Source organism: Oryzias melastigma, linkage group LG9, assembly GCF_002922805.2.
Source record: "Oryzias melastigma strain HK-1 linkage group LG9, ASM292280v2, whole genome shotgun sequence".
NCBI classification, from domain to species: domain Eukaryota; kingdom Metazoa; phylum Chordata; class Actinopteri; order Beloniformes; family Adrianichthyidae; genus Oryzias; species Oryzias melastigma.
This window is the reverse complement of record NC_050520.1, coordinates 4,411,093-4,427,201: the sequence shown is the minus strand read 5'-3', so window position 1 is coordinate 4,427,201 and position 16,109 is coordinate 4,411,093. Positions and strand designations below refer to the sequence as shown.

The 16,109-nt window shown below is 42.1% G+C and overlaps 2 protein-coding genes across 9 annotated transcripts in view; one reads left to right on the top strand and one right to left on the bottom strand.

The window, feature by feature from the left end:
- LOC112148011 (RNA exonuclease 1 homolog) overlaps positions 1–6,316 on the top strand; it is a 10,225-nt gene extending 3,909 nt beyond the window's left edge. For 4 of the 6 annotated variants that reach the window (XM_024274780.2, XM_024274779.2, XM_024274778.2 and 1 more), the window contains exons 5-15: positions 264–556; positions 619–756; positions 822–936; positions 1,005–1,076; positions 1,146–1,286; positions 2,599–2,712; positions 2,811–2,884; positions 2,968–3,072; positions 4,325–4,440; positions 4,505–4,643; positions 5,815–6,316. In XM_024274780.2, coding sequence (XP_024130548.1) covers positions 264–556; positions 619–756; positions 822–936; positions 1,005–1,076; positions 1,146–1,286; positions 2,599–2,712; positions 2,811–2,884; positions 2,968–3,072; positions 4,325–4,440; positions 4,505–4,643; positions 5,815–6,117 — 1,610 coding nt within the window. In that variant the 3' untranslated portion in view covers positions 6,118–6,316. The remainder of the gene's footprint in view (positions 1–263; positions 557–618; positions 757–821; positions 937–1,004; positions 1,077–1,145; positions 1,287–2,598; positions 2,713–2,810; positions 2,885–2,967; positions 3,073–4,324; positions 4,441–4,504; positions 4,644–5,814) is intronic. The other 2 variants (XM_024274781.2, XM_024274777.2) reach the window with 2 other exon arrangements.
- The window catches only part of LOC112148014 (UDP-glucuronosyltransferase 2A1), a 14,568-nt gene continuing 4,100 nt past the window's right edge, over positions 5,642–16,109 (bottom strand). The window contains exons 2-7 of one of the 3 annotated variants that reach the window (XM_036213397.1): positions 10,348–10,819; positions 8,456–8,604; positions 8,248–8,379; positions 8,037–8,124; positions 6,808–7,027; positions 5,642–6,731 (exon numbers count right to left, since the gene is read on the bottom strand). In XM_036213397.1, the coding sequence (XP_036069290.1) occupies positions 6,449–6,731; positions 6,808–7,027; positions 8,037–8,124; positions 8,248–8,379; positions 8,456–8,604; positions 10,348–10,819 (1,344 nt within the window). In that variant the 3' untranslated portion in view covers positions 5,642–6,448. Of the gene's footprint in view, positions 6,732–6,807; positions 7,028–8,036; positions 8,125–8,247; positions 8,380–8,455; positions 8,605–10,347; positions 11,084–16,109 lie in introns of those variants that run through there. The other 2 variants (XM_024274784.2, XM_036213398.1) reach the window with 2 other exon arrangements.

The following is a 16,109-nucleotide window of genomic DNA, read 5'->3' as shown; positions in this document are numbered from 1 at the left end:
ACACTTTTGTCCACCACTGTAAATTAAAAACATTTTGTTTTTTATTGAAGTGGGTCTTTAAAATGGCATCAGATTTTTTTAAAACATGATCGAGCGACTTAACGTGTTAAGAAAAGGTGAAGGGACAGATTTGGGTCTTTCCAAAATAAAACTTCCCACAGAATCAGAAAATGATATAAATGACTGTTTTTTTTTTTTTTAAGAAAAATATTGTGTCTGTGGTTGAGATCTTTAAGATCATTAAGATCTCATTTTCTTTCCAGCTTATATGAACTATATTCCCGTCGGGACGGCAGTGATCGAAGTGGGGAACAACCTGCACCTGATCCTCCCTCAGAGGGCTTTTCCTCTTCCTGTTGCCTCCACCTCCACCCCGCTTCCCTCCGTTCTCACTCCAGTCGCTCAGGTTCATCCGCAGACGAACCATCCCGCTGCTGTGATCCCCGTGGCGAGGAGCCGCTCGGCAGCGCCCGCCGCGGTCGTGGTTCCTCCGGCGCGCCGGCCCGCGCTCGCCGCTGCGTCTCTGCCCTCTGCAGCTCCTCAGACGACCTCAAAGGTAGAAACAGACTCACCTGTACGTCTGCGTCCCGTAGAGCTCTCAGATCGGTTTCTTTTCAGCCCTCTAAGCGTAAACTGAAGCAGCAAAGCGAAGCGTCCAAAGAGAAAGTCCCGCACAACGTCCGCCAGCGCTACGTCAACATGTTCACGGAGGAGTTCCTCAAGTCCACTCACGACGTGAACGAAGCCTTTCAGAAGGTGAGCCGGCGGCGTCTGCAGAGCGCCGCTCTGACCAGCACCTGAACTTCTCCTGGTGTGAACAGGCCCTGAGCGAAGAGAAGAGCGTCTTTAACCGCAGCGCCAACAAACTCAAGTACCTGAGCGTCGCCGTGAACGCCCTGAAGAGGCTGAAGAACCAGAGCGCCGCCGCCTCCAAGAGTGAGACTCCAAATCCTCCAAATCCTCATCTGAAGAAGGTGGATGACTGTTGGGTTTCTGTCCTCCAGGTGAGAAGGACGTCAGCAGTCGGAGATCTAAAGGGAACATCCCGCTCAGCCTCATGAGCTGCAGAGGAAAAGGTGGAAGTCACGGAGATGAACTCCTCACTCCTCAGGTTCCTCTCCTCTCTTCATGTTCTCGTCTTTCAGCAGACGACTCGCCGATCTATAATAGTCTGAAGGATTACGTCCTGAGCGATGAAAGGATGATCGAGAATAACTATCCCGTCCAGCACCCAGAGAAACCCGGATGTGCGGTTCTGTTCAACGAGAAGAAAACGAATCCGGATCGTGAGTGAAGATTCTCTCCAGACTGCTGTTCTGCTGTTTCACCACTAGAGGGCAGATTTAGCCTTCAGATTTCCTGTTTGGTGTCTTTTGATTTGTTTTTTTATAAGAACTTTATTGAACATCATACAAATGTACAAATCACAGCTGTAAGCAATCAATAACTAATGTCTTCTTTCAAAAAAGAAAATCAACTAGAAAAGTGGAATTACCTGCAATAACGTTAGTGTGAATGCTCTTTCTGAAAGAAGTCACTGAAGATGCTGAAGCTTGTTGCTAAAAATAGGGACACAATTTACTTTAACTGCAGAAGGGATTTACTGAAAATGCAAAAGCTATTTGCAAAATGTTAAATTTGATAAAGACTGGAAATTCCATTAAAGTACTATGAAAGAGCGCTGAAGTTGACCTACATTTTTGAAAAGGTTGTAGTAAAATTGCTTAAAAATCCCTAAGACATGCCAATTCTGCAAAAAAATATTGTATTGCTTAAATATGAGCTAAACTTTAAATTGGCCCCCAAAAAATCTTGGTAGATTTAGCCAAGGAAAGCTAGCTTTTTGCTTAAATATTAACCAAACTCTTAAAAAGCCTAAAATTTCTCAGTGAAGTAAATTAGTAAGAAATGTTAGCATGTTGCTAAAATAGAAGCTAAACTCCAATTGGCATAAAAATGCTCAGTAGATGCCAAATTAGCAAAAAAAACTAGCTTGCTACTTAAATAGTATCTAAACTCCAAAATAACCTAAAATTCCTCAATTAACCAAATTAGTCACAAACATTAGCCTTTTTCTAAAATAAAAGCTAACCTCTAAATTAGCCTAAAAAACCCCAGTAGAACAAATTATCCAAAAATGTTAGCAAGTTGCTAAAATATTATATTCCAAATTAGCATAAACAACCTAATAAGATAATAAAGAGCCAAAAAATCTAGATATAAAAAATTAGGTAGACTCCATTTTTTTTATTTACTATAAAAGATGAAAACATAGTCCATGAATGTATTTAAAGGTTTGTTGCTAATCTATTAAAGACTTTCTGGTTCAAATCATTTCATTTTATGCTTGCTAAGCTTTCACACAATCAATCCTGAGAGCAGAACCTTCATTACACTCTTGAATTCTTCACTTATAACGTGAAAACATTTTTATGAAGAACCTGTCGTAGTCTGGAAGGTTCCCATCCTCATCAGAGATCAGAAACATGTTTAATTCTTTTATCTGTCCATCTTTTTTCACTAAAGATTCATTCTTGATGGTTTCATCGTTGTTGTTCCATATGATAGTTTTGTGCGGGATGTCCCGCTTGTTTTCAGCCCTAAAACGGATCTGCTGTCGATGCGGATCCACGTACTCCGTCAGCCAATCAGGGAAACACGTCCGCAAGGAGGAGTGCAACTACCACTACGGCAAAGGAGTGGAGAACAGAGGTCAGAGGGAGCTGCACCTGCAGACGTGGAGCTTCACGTGGTTTTCATGATGGATCCCACATGTTTTCTGAAAGTGACGTCGTTTTCCTGCTCTGCAGTCCCAGGTGGAGTGGAGACGCGCTACAGCTGCTGTCAGGGAGTCATGGGAGCTCCAGCATGTCAGCTGTTTAAGGTGGAGGTTCAGAGTGGAGACCTGCTTCACAAATCCTCCAGAAAAGACGTTAACACGACCAATGTGCTTCTGGCTTTGAGCAGCTGCACGTCCACGACTCCCTGAGCATGGAGGGCTTCGTGTCCACGGCTGGAGGGACGCCCTCGGACGCAGCGTGTCCAGGAGTTTACTCTCTGGACTGTGAGATGGTAACTACTGCTCCCTTCTGCATCTCCATGTGTGATCAGGTTATTCGCTTATAGCTGCTAAATGCATCAGCAGAGTCAGTTTGACTTCATCACAGCACAGGGAGCACTGATTTCCATGTTTTACAGCAGTTCCTCGTTTACCGAGGAAGTTCTAAAAACCAAACCTCTCGATTGGTCAAATCTGGAAGTAGAATTCTGGATATTTTAAGTGTCAAAGTTGGAGACCCCGTCAACCTATGTGGATTTTTTATTTCATTTTTTTTTGTCCCTGAAACGCAGAAAGAACCCCCCCTGGGGTTCAAACCAGGGCCCTCTCCCTCACAAAGTCCCATTAGTCATCACTCACTGGTAGATTTGTTTTCTGCATTTGACCCCTCCCCTGGGGTGGGGGTGTGAGGGCTACACTGGAACCATTTGGTTGTTTAACTCCTCCCCCTCCAATCTGTTAGTGTCATGCAGGGTAGCATTGTGTCCATAAACTGTATATAGAGAACTGGACTGATCATCCCCTCCCCACTTGCATTCCAAACAGGAAGTACCTGCTGGTCCTCGAAAGCCAAAATCCCAGAGAATTCTACTGAGAAATAAACGGTTTTTACTCGGTCGTTCTGTTTGTCAGGATAACCATTCTTTCTTTATATGCTATTTTTTCATGATATCATTTCTTTATCTCAACTTATAAACTGGCCGATCAGATGCCTCAATCAGATGCCTCAGTGGTTCCCATTGGCTCCATCTCAAACGTTCAACAGATTCTTAAACCAATCGCTGCTTACCAACGTCGTCTGGTCCCAAAATGGCAAAATTGGGCGATATTCGTACCGCGGTGGTAAAGCATTTACTGCCGATGATGTCACAGCCTTGTTTTGTCCATCTGTTATTTATGTCAATGATTGGGTCCCATTTTTCGTTTTTTGGCAGAACACAACCGTGGATTTGAACTCTCATTTGAAGGAAGCATCAGAGCAAGAATGATTATTCTGATAAATAAATCACAGAAATAACTCTGTCTCAATGGAAGTCTATGGGACTTCGACCTTCTTGCAACCAGCGGGTACTTCCTGTTTGGAACGGGAGAAGGGAGGGGTTACTCAGTCCAGCTATTACTTATACAGTCAATGAGAATGTGAGAGTTGGAGGAAGTGAGCGGGGAGAGGGAAGTCTTTGCTTGGCTCCTGCCCCCACGACGGTCCCGGATGGATCATTTGATCAAACTTTGATACTCTAACTTCAGTAAATCTCGTCTTCGTAGTGCTACACCGTCCACGGCCTGGAGCTGTCGCGAGTCACCGTGATCGGCTCTGATCTCCAAGTCGTCTACGACGCCTTCGTCAAACCCGACAGCGAGGTCATCGACTACAACACCAGGTACCCCGCCCCTCGCTCTGCTTGCTGATGGTTGTTGCTTTGACCGGTTGTGGCGCTCGTGCAGGTTTTCAGGCATCAGTGAGAAGGATGTGTCTGGAACCAGCACCTCACTGAAGGAGGTCCAGCAAACGCTGTTGCAGTTCATCACCGCAGACACCATTCTCATCGGACACGGCCTGGAGACGGACCTCTGTCTGCTGAAGGTGACGGGCACGGACCACCATGTCTGTCGGACATTTGGATCAAATGTTTCTTCACTTTAGTGTTGAGCTGAAAAATACACTCAGTGAGGGATTTGTAACAAAAATGATGCAAATATTGAAATAGTTTTGACTTTTAATCATCTTTGAACAATTTTAAGTTTTGCATTTCAGGCTCTTTGTTTTTATCCTGATAAAAGCAGTTTTAATGGAAAGAAAAAAAAGGACTTTAGCAAAAGAAACTTATCAAAACGAACTGATTCTCATTTAAGGTTTTATTTTCCTCAAATTTCGGGTTTTAGGCATAAAAATTCACTTCCTTCAGACCAGGGGTCAGTGAACTTTAACAGTAAGAGACATTTGGGCTCATTTTCTACTGATCAAAACCTAGAAGGAGCCTCAAAGTCTTACTTTAGCTTTTAGGAAATTTGGATTTGTATTCATGACCTTTTTTTTAAATAATGAATATCAGTTAAATCTATTTTTTTTATAAAAGGACCTAACATCTTTCAAAATGTTTTTTTTTTCTTTCAATATTTGAAGGTCAGATACCTTTTTTTTTTCAAAATAAAAGCTGCTCTGTTCCAAACAGGATCATCTCAGTGCAGCTAATAACCAATGTTATGCTGCATAAGATAATATGAGCTTTTAACTCATAAAAGATCAGTTTTGTTTTGCATTTAAAATCTGTTCATTCTGGAGGTAGACGAGACGTCTTCAGGTCAACAGGATGTAAAAACCTAAAGAGTTTATCATCTATGTGAACCTCAGACATCAATTTCTAAATTAAAGAAATGCTAATCAAGTAATCCTTACTTTAAAAAATGTTAATTTATTTTTCTTTTATTTATTTTTTATTCTATTTCCCCCTCTTTGTCCTCAGCAGTCTTGACCTGCTGGGTTTTGTTATTTTAGTTTGGGGTTGGTAGTCTTCGTTTGTGGGCTTTGTTTGTTTTCTTTAGGTAGTTTTGGTTTGAGGGAGCTGCTGACTCAGATGGTCAAACATTTAAGTTAAACATCTATAATTAGTATGAAAACTCACATTTACACTGCATGAATATTTTTCTCCCATGATGCAATGCAAGTGACAGAGCTGGTGCTTTTCTGCTCCTCCTGTAAACCCAACTGAAACCTGGTTTGGGGTTTGACCGGTGGAGTTTGTGTTGTGCTTCAGCTGCTTCACGGGAAGGTCGTGGACACGGCGGTGGTCTTCCCCCACCGCCTGGGCCCCCCCCACAAGCTCAGCCTCAACCAGCTGACGGCCGAACACCTGCGGAGGATCATCCAGGAAAGCGGTGGGTTTGTGGGCGGAGCTGCAGGAGGAAGGTCACCATTCCTCACGTCTCAGTTTAATAAAGACATTTGGTCCTTCAGAATCATTAGAGAAGCTGAACAGGTGAAACTCAGACACTGTTTGCCGTCTCTCCAGTTTGTGGCCACGACACTGCAGAAGACGCAGCTGCCTGCATGGAGCTGATGCTGTGGAGGGTCAAAGAAGACGGAAAAATGAAAAGATGAAGACTGTCAATGTTTCTGATCCTGAAATATGGAGTTTTGCTTTAAGTTAATTCACTTGTTTTGTGATGCCAGTCTTTTCTTTCAAATGTGAACTTATGAAATGGTGGGTTGACAATTATATTTCACCTAAAAGCAAAGAATAAAATCAGTCTGGTTTGTGTTTTTGTGTCTCTTCCGTCAGCCAATCAGGCTTCAGTCTGTCAGCTTGACCTCAGGTGCAGCAAACGACAAACCTGCTGCAGGAATGACAGAATCAAGCTCCATCTGGTTATTGAACGGGGAGTTTTCTGTCACTCCGCCTTCGTCTTTGCTGCTCTGCTGCTGCAGCATCTCCTGAGACAGAACCTGCAGGTCCTGATGAGCATGAAGACGAGGAGGAGGTCTAAGCAGAGGAAGGCGGCCAGCACGTCCAGGCTGTGGTACTGGTACCAGGTGAGCTGGTGGGAGTGGACCCGTAGATGTTTGGCTCCTTTGTTTCTCATGGTGAACTCGATCCAGAAGACGGCCTCGTCCCGAGCGCTCATGGGTCTGTCGTGATGGATCCCGGACAGCCGCATGGCGTTTTCTTTGTAGCTGGGAAGGAAGGAATGAGGTCTCATTCTGTTTGAACCGAGACAGAAAAGGTTTCCAAATGTGACGCAGCGCTTACGATTTATCGGTGACCACCGTGTTGATGGTGTCTCTGAGCTCCTCGGTGGTCATGAAGTTCAGGTTGAGGATCTCCGCGGCTCCTTTGGCCTTCATGTGGTTCATGTTGTCGGGCTGGTCGCCGAACATGGGGATGCCCACCATAGGGACGCCGTGGTAGATGGCCTCATAGATGCCGTTGGTGCCACCGTGGGTGATGAACGCTCTGGTCTTTGGATGACCTGTTGAGGTTTTTAAGCAGGAATCTGTTTAGTTTAAACTTCCATTTCCTCCTGGATGCTGAATCGTGAGGAGCTCCCAAATATGTGAATCCACTTTTGGTGTTTTATTTTGAAAGCCATTAATTTGTACAAATAAAAATGCAATTATTTGAGACATTTATTAAATTTAGCCGTTGGAATATAAATCTATGTGCTCTGAACATTTTCACTGAATCAAACCATTCCTGTTATCCCCTAAAATATCCCGTAGAACAACAAGTAAATGTTTCCTGGGAAGAGATTAAAATCCGTGCAGACATGCAGCGATGCGTCTTTGATGAGGGTTTTAAATGTGAACAACATGAATTTCTATCAGCTTTTGTGCTCATCGCACTTAAAATACGTGTAAATAACATCAGTTTGCTCAAATGAAAGGATATTTTCAATAAAAATTCCAACATTGGAGGATATCAAACATTTGTATTTTGATTTGAGAACGATCCGAGAGGAAAAAATACAATAAAATAAATGTTTTACTTTTTTCTTTTGAAATTGTTACGGTTAACTTTTATTATTTATGCAAAATTGTGTCAAACAGCGTTCAGTTCTTCAGTTTACTGGTCTACATCCATTAATGTATCCCGCTGACGGCCCGCCGCCACTGTGTGTGACGTCATCGTACAAACGGTCAGTTGTCATGGCGGCCGTGTAGACCGGCTGCATCTCTGGCTCTGCATGAGTTCTGATGCTTTTGTGGAACTTCTAATGTGATGTTAAACATGTTTAAAAGCAGAAATGAAGTAAATGGTTCTTGTGGCAGTTTTAAAAGCGATGTGGGATGACTATGGGGTCAAATCAGGATCAGCTTAAAGAGAATGAAAAAACACAATAAATACTTGAAAAATAGACATTCCAACTGAACGAAAAAAATAAAAACTTCTGAATATTCAAAAAAAACAGCAAATTTGAAAAAAAAAAATACTGAAAACTTGAAATGAATCTTGAAAAATAATCGCTCTGCTTTACTGACCCAGTAGATCATTCTGAGGAATCCAGTCAAAGAGTTTGGTGTTGGGACCCAAAGTTTCTGGTTTCTTGCCGCTGTATCTCCACACAACCTACAGACAGAAACTGTTTCTTTAAGCACTTAGAAGTCGTGAAGAATCCTTTGCTTTTGAGTTTTACTTTTCCCCCATTTTTCTTTGTCTAAATATCAACAGCATGCTGTGAGTTCTCCGTACCTTCTGAGGAATCTGAGCGAGGGCTGAAGCGATCATGTTCGCCTTCGATGCCGTGATGTTCTTGATCATGGATCCCAACGTGAAGACCACAATGCCGGCGTCTCCAGAACTCTGGACAAATTCTTCCATGTCCTGCAGGAGAATAATCCAAATGTTCCCATCTTTAATTCAGCATTTTCTTGATTCAGAAGACATGGGAACAGCTCACCTTTGGTAAAGGTTTGGCAGGTCGGCAGTGGATCCCACCAACAAACTTGAAGTTGGGGAGAAACGGACGAGGGAACTCAAAGTCCCAGTATGTTCTCATCAACCAGATGTCTGCTCTGCCCATCATCTGGCAGGCGTTGGTGGGGGTTCCTGTAACACAACAAATGGGTAAGGTGGACAGGAATTTAAATGTCTTATTGATGCCTACTGGAATTATTGTTAAATTATGTTACAAAGTAAAGCATAAGTGCCAAACAACCTGCAAGAAACATTTAACTTCTTATTCCAGAGGTGGACTTATAATTAAGCAACAGTGGGCCACTGCCTGGCTGAACACTTGTCTGAAAATGATCTCCACAACTATTATTGGTGTCATATAAACCCAAATCGCTCAAAAGGCTTCAAAGTGATCCAGTGTTTCCTCTCCAAGAACTTCTACAGCAATGGAAGATTCTGTCAAGCTAGAATGCGGAGACACTTTTCAAAGAGATATAAAAAATAAAAAGTGGGAAGTAGGGTCGCCACGATGAAAATCCACTATGAAAATAATTAACCTCTAATTTAAAAGTTGATTAGTTGTTATTTTATATTATATGGAGTCAGAGTGCTGTAAAGTTTAAAGCTACATGGGGATTCTGCTAGCTTTTTGGACTATTTTGACATTTATTAGGGTTTTTCTAGGCTATTTATGAGTGTAGCTAAAATTTCAGCTACATGCTAACTGTTTAGGCTAATTTAACATTTAACTAATAATCTAGCTAGATATCATCTTCAGCGTTTTCAGCTATTAGCTTCAGCGACTTCCGCTATCAACTTCAGTGTTTTTGGCTATCAATTTCAGCATCTTCAACTATCAGCACAAGCATCTTCGTCCAAATTTAGCATTATTGTCTAGCATTATCACAAGTAATGCTATAGATCTAGTTTATAGTTAGTTTAAGGCTAATGATGGTTCAGATTTGTGTTTTACATCCACTTTGTTCATGACCCGATTGGTCGAGTAATCTGAAAAAAATAATCTGAGATTAGTCGACTATTAAAATAATCGTTTCTGGCAGCACTAGCGGGAAGATAAAGCATTGCAATGATAAAAAAGAAAATGGCAAAAAAGAAAGTTAAAAATAAAAAAGTTCCAACACTTCTTGAACCGCCTGGAACAGACGGACGGCCTCGAGGTCCCGCTGTGAGATCAACGTGATAGAACTCCGTCTAAAATGAACTTTAACTTTTGTTTTTTTAGATTCCGTAAATGTTATTGAATTAAAGAAAGAATATGACATTTATTTATAGTTTTTGGACAAAATGGATCTTTTTTTTAATAAATAAGGTGTAAGACAAACTTTAATCTGACGGCTGTAATAAATGGCAGCGAGCTCACGGTGGGGGGTGGAGCCTAACGGAGCTGTCTGCTATTAAAATCCAACAATGAGGAAATCAATCGTCCTTTTATTTTGGGACGGGACCGACCACGAGTTTACCACAACAATGACCACCGGCGTTGTCAAAAGATCGCAGAAACTCTGCGTTTCTCCTCAAAAGTCCCGTCCGCCGGGACATTTAAACACCTGGCGTGTCTGAAGCTACACAACCTCCTTTTGTAACAACAAAATCCGTCCAACACAAGAGGCCTTCAGCTCGGATCTGTTTGCTCAGCTGCTGGACGAGATGACAAGTAAGGGGTTAAAAATGGTGGGCGGGGCACCGTGAGGCAGTAATGTAAAAACGCCCTCCCACCAGGAGACGCTATAGTCTAATGTCCCAATGAGACCAAGAGGGGAGGGGCTACAGAGCCATAAGGTTGCATTGCAGATTGGCCCCTCCCCCTAAAAACACAAGAAGAATGACTTTACTGAAGCCACTGAGAAAGTCTTCAGGTGGTGTGTTGGTGCTTACCTCTGACCTCAGAGTAATATTTATCTATCCGGGCCCAGAAATATTGTTCTTGGACGACATCATTCAAAGCATAGAAGAGGAAGTTCCACACTCTGTCGGAGAAGTCCATCTTGTCCGTCAGTTTGCTCATACTGGCGGGTACGAAGGAGGGGGGAGCGGGAAGCTGGCCGCAGTATCTTTCCCAGTTATTGACCAAACTGAAACGTAAGGAAAAGACCACAGGAAGTCCTAGAATGTCAGCGACCAAGTCACTGCCCGGATAGATGGGGTCAGACAGGAGAAGGTCAAAGTTTCCCTCCTTCAGCGTCTTCATTATGCTCTGTGATTTCACCACGCCGTCTAACAGTTTGAGGGACATCTCGATGTTGAACTTCAAAAGATGAATAAACTTCTGGTAGATCTGGAAGGAGTTCATGTAATCCATCTCGTAAATGGTGAAGTGTAGAAAGTCCTGGAGGAAGTTCTCCAAGACCTCGAGTGAAACGGAGACGTTGAACGGTAGGTAGTGGAAGCGTGACGGCTCCTTGCTGCTCATGAACATGGATGAGCTCGGGATCAGGACGGTCACGTTGTGTCCTCGCTCAACCAGCGTCTCCAGGAGCGGCTTCATGTTTATCCAGTGGCTGGCTTCAGTGTACCACACCAAGATGTTTCCTCCAGAAGCGCTGGACGTCATGCAGAGAAGCAGCAGGACGAGACGCAGCTCCATGGTGGCGAGATGTTGGCAGGAGAGCCTGCAGAGGCTTTTTAACAGCTGTCACCGGTAATTATTAACCATCAGAAGCTGAACTCTGACATGCTCCTCTTTGTTCCAAATGATGCATCAGAAAACACTCCAATGGGTTAGAGGTTAGGACTGCACGGACCAAGAAAATGACTCGTAAAAGGTCCGTGTTTCCTGTCCTAAAACAGACTGTTAGGAAGCTACAGAAATTCTAAAAAGCTGCTGCCAAAATGTTCATTTAGAGCGAGGACCACAGAACTCCTGTTTTCAGATCCTCACAACGACCAACAGTTAATTTTATCACCGATTTTTAAAATACTGGTCATTTAATGAACTTAAACTTCAACTTTAGTTATTTTTCAGGGGCTGTACATAAAAACATCTTTGTAGCCAGGATAAACCCAGTGGCTGATTTTCATCTGTTGTCCCTGGACAGATGTTAAAATTGTCTCTTTACAAATCTAGAAACAATTTAAGACACATGGCAAAGTCGAGGCCTGGGGGCCGGATCTGGCCCCCCGTGTAATTCTATCCGGCCCTCCAGCTATCAGCTTCAGCATTTTCAGCTTCAGCGTTTTTAGCTCTCAATTTCAGCACCTTCAGCGGCCAAATTCATCTTATAGCATTCACACTAGCTTTATCACAGGTAATGCAGTATATCTAGTTCATAATTATGTTAATTATGTTTTTATGGAGAGTAAAATATTGAAAATTATTTAAGGTTTAAGGTTTTTTATTCAGGAATAATATTTCTGCCTTGTTATTATTCATAATTATGTTAAAAGTTACGGTTTTAAAATTGGTCATATGTTAGCTTTTTGGACTATTTTGGCATTCACTAAGATTTTTTAGGGTATTTTGGTGTTTAGCTAATATTTCAGCTACATGCTAGCTAATTTGGCTAATTTAGGCTTTTTTCAGTTTTTTAGGCTATTTTGAAATTTAACTAATTTTTTCAACTACATATTGCAGATAATGTTATATCTTATTCATGCCTATGTTAAAAAGTTACGGTTTAAAGTTTTAAAAATGTAGTTTTAGAACAGGGGTGCCCATTCCTGGTCCTCGAGAGCTACCATCCTACCTGTTTTCCAGATCTCCTTGCACTGCTTGCTGCTGATTACCTGGACCAGGTGTGTTCATTCATTCAGAATGTGAAGACATCTGACTGAGCTAATCAGCAGCTAGCAGGGCTTGGAGATCTGAAAACGGGCAGGGTGGTAGCTCTCGAGGACCAGGAATGGGCAGCCCTGTTTTAGAGTGTTCAGTAAATGTTTATCCTGTTCATCCCGCGACCTAAAGTGTGTTTTGGATTTTGGCCCATCGTGTGATTGAGTTTGACACTCCTGATTTAAGATGTCAATAAAAAGATGTACAATTATAAGATACTCAAATACCTATTAATAAAAATGTATATATTACAAAACAGAATTATTAGTTTAAAAGACATAATAGCTGACATGAATCAGTCCCCTGTCTGGCCTTCAGCAGGAACTATCTGCAGAGTTCTAACACTTTCTGGTTTGCTACACTTCACTTCCCATCAGCCCCTGCTGTCACTCTCAGGAGCCCCACAGCTGGTCCCAAACAGTAGTAACTCCAACAGTATTTACAGCCCTGCTCAGTGCGAAGTCTTGTTTGTGCCGCTCTGCCTGCATCGCTGAGCGTTCTCATCCTGACCTGGTCTTCTGCTTCGTCTGCCGCCTGCCCCGACCCTCGCCTGGACTCTGACCACTCTGGTTGTTCTCTGATGCCCTCATGCTTGTGTTTGACCCCTGCCTGCCTGACCCTTTGTGGACTTTCACTGTGCTTCACGCCTGTTGTCCTGTCTGTGCCAAATAAACCGGCTGCACTTGGATCCAGCCGTCTGCCTGTTTGTGACAGTAGCACAGATCAGACTTTAGCTGCATTCACACCACAAGCAATTAGCGCATCAAATTTGTATTGGCCACCTCTCTTTCGCCGTGCATTGAATTTACTGCTTGGCGACTGTCCTAGAATGTCCTTGACGCCCCGGCCACGTGTGGGAGGAGCAAACGCCAACGTTTTTCTGAATGTCATAAGTTGCCACATCATGGAAAACGTGGATGATGTTGAACGAGGAGCTTTGGTTTTATATGTTTTGAGTTTTTGAGAGTTTTGAGTCTCTCCTGGTGTGGTGAACTTCACTCCTAATGGCTGTTTTTGAACATTACTTCTGTCTGTCTTTTGCCCAGTTTGAGCATTAACCCGAGAGGGAACAAATAAAAATGAAACTGGAGGATCTTTGTATTATTGTCTAAATGAAAATAAGAAAAACCAACCGCTTGTGGGCCTAGCTACCTGTTCACTGTCCACAGGGCAACAGGCTGGATCGCTCCAGCTCTGTGACTGGCGACCTATTCAGGATAAATCCTGTCTCGCCCAATAGTAGCTAAGACAGTTTCTGGAAATCCCGCCCCCTCGGCGAGTTAACAAAATGGATGAAAGCTCAAGACGAAAGCTCTCGCATTGAGAAGCCATTTTGGATTTTTGATGATCAGCCATTGAAAACGTCACATGCTCAAAGCTGAGTCTCTGATTGGTTGATGCACAGTCAACCTCGCTAAACATCTAATTTTTTTAAGTCTTGACATGTTGCGTCTGCCTGCTGAATTGCACCTCAGGACTCAGGTCGGGTCTGTACATTGACTTAAAGGGAGCCTATCAATATTTTCTTAAGCCTTTCAGAGTGAACTATATCCATATATATGAACATATATTACTTTTGGACCACTAAAAAACAAATTATTTATGAAATATTTGTTATAGTTCGTGAGTTTGTTCCTACACGGAAGTAAAACGGCTTGAATCCTGAAGCTCCGCCTGCCGCTGCGTGCTGCTGCTGTTTGCGTCATGACGTCATCCCAGACAAAATCCGTGTCTGTGTTTCTCCCACGAAAATAATCCAAACTTCTTCAAAGTTGGATGCACATATGATATATCTGCCTTTAGTAGGTGTGGCCATCGCTAAACTCCTTCACAACACAAACTCCTGACTATAAGTGAGAGCTGGAACGAAGATCGACCGGTAAATTGAAGGAACTTCTCCACAGAGGAATTATGGCGTCACCTCACGCCACTCTTTGGGAGGTAGTTCTTATTTGGAAAAGAACGGTTGACAGAACATTAATGCTTTTTTAAAACAGACAGAGTTGTGTGTTCTTTATAATGCTGTCCTAACTTAACATTTGATGTTTTAGTAAAACACTACATGGACCTGTGAGATCATTGGTTGTCCACAAACTCAGAAGAACTGAGATCTGCAGAAAATAATCAGCCGGTAAAACCTGAAGTCTGAACCAAACCAGGTGAGGCTGCTTTTACCTGCTGCTGATGGACGAACCTCGATGAGGAAATTTGACGTTCACTCAACTTTGTTTTAGTCAAACTTTGCTCTATTCTAAATTTAAAAAGCCGAACTTTCAGTGTTTAGATTGTTGCTCCACTGTGTTTTTTATCCTTTAGTCCTGTATTCTGCTAAAGTCTAAAGATCATCTATACATGAAAAGGGATTCACAAATTAAAACCGTCTTCCCTGAGACTATAACATAAACACATTAAGCTGCAAAAAGAAAAAAAATATAATTACATATAGGGTTTAAATGTTGTTAAACACGAGCTATTTTATTTTTGAGCATAAATCCACATTTTTCAGTCAGAAAAACAGAATCTCAGAATGTGGAGCTCTTATGATGTATTGTGGCTCCAATCATCCAAAAACACTAAAGTTTGGAATTGATGGTTGTAAATAATGAAGATTTAGGGTTTTCTTTGTAATTTTTAGCAACTTTCAAACTTGACATATCTCTTAAAATGTGTAATTTCATTTAATCAGTCACTTATCCAGCAGATAGAGCTGAACTTCACATGAACTTTGTGCCAGAACGCCAACATTTATTAACTCAATTAGGAGGCTGCCATGTGCACATGTAAGTGCACGTACAGTGTGTGTGCACGTGTTTATACTGTATAAAGTCCTTTGCATTTAAAGGAGATAAACTGGTAACTGAAACATCTGAAGGATTTCTAGTTTTTACCTGTGACTAAAAGTTTCAAAGTTGGTGAAGAAAAGATGAAGTTCTCCATGAATTGTTAGAATGAAATCTTCTGTGAAGCTGAAACAGAATTATTATTTCATGTGTCTTATTTTGATATTGCAAGTTTTGAATGGAAAATGTTGACTTTTAAGCTTTTTGAGCATTGAGTAGGAAATGAATTTATTATTAAAGTGTGTCCAGGAGTCTTTAAATGATCATAAATGCAGTTTTTAAACCAAAATGTGTTGTTTTCTAGGACATAGCTTCTGCAAGGCGGCAGAAGTTGATTAGAAATTCACCTCTGAGTTGTGGGTATAACTGTTTTCCTGGATCAACCCCGCCCTCCATTACCATTACCTGTCTGTTCATACGCTGTCCCCCTAGCTTACAGCCCTCAACCTCTCATTATCGGTGCAACAAACTTGGCAGCAATATTGTTTCTATCCAGCCGTACATTTCTGATCCAGATTCCAGCTCAGACCAGGAAAACAAAGATGTTCAATATGATATGATTATATGGATCAATCAGTCCAACCCATTCTCACTCCCAAGTCGTCTCATATTGACGTTTGGTTAGCGACCCCTCCGTGTCCCTTTTCGATGTTTTATGTGTCCACAAGTCGTCGTTTTTCGACGTACTGGCTGTTCCCATTAAATCAAGGGTCCACAACCTACAGGTCACGAACCAGAACCGGGTCAGTACAACGACACATAGCGTACCGATATCCTAACCTGACACCAGACCTGAACAGGAACCAGTTAAGGTTAGGGTACCGGTACTGGACGTGTCCCAAGGACCATCTGGTACCACATCTGGAAATACTTAGAAACACAGTTTTGATCTTAGTTTTCTTTATCTATTTTTCTCCATCACGAGAAAAATGCGCTAAGAACATGTTGAAAACACCATTTTTATTGGAGTGATCAATATTATTGATTTATTTAAAGCTAATAATACAATGAGGTTTTTGTTTTGTGTC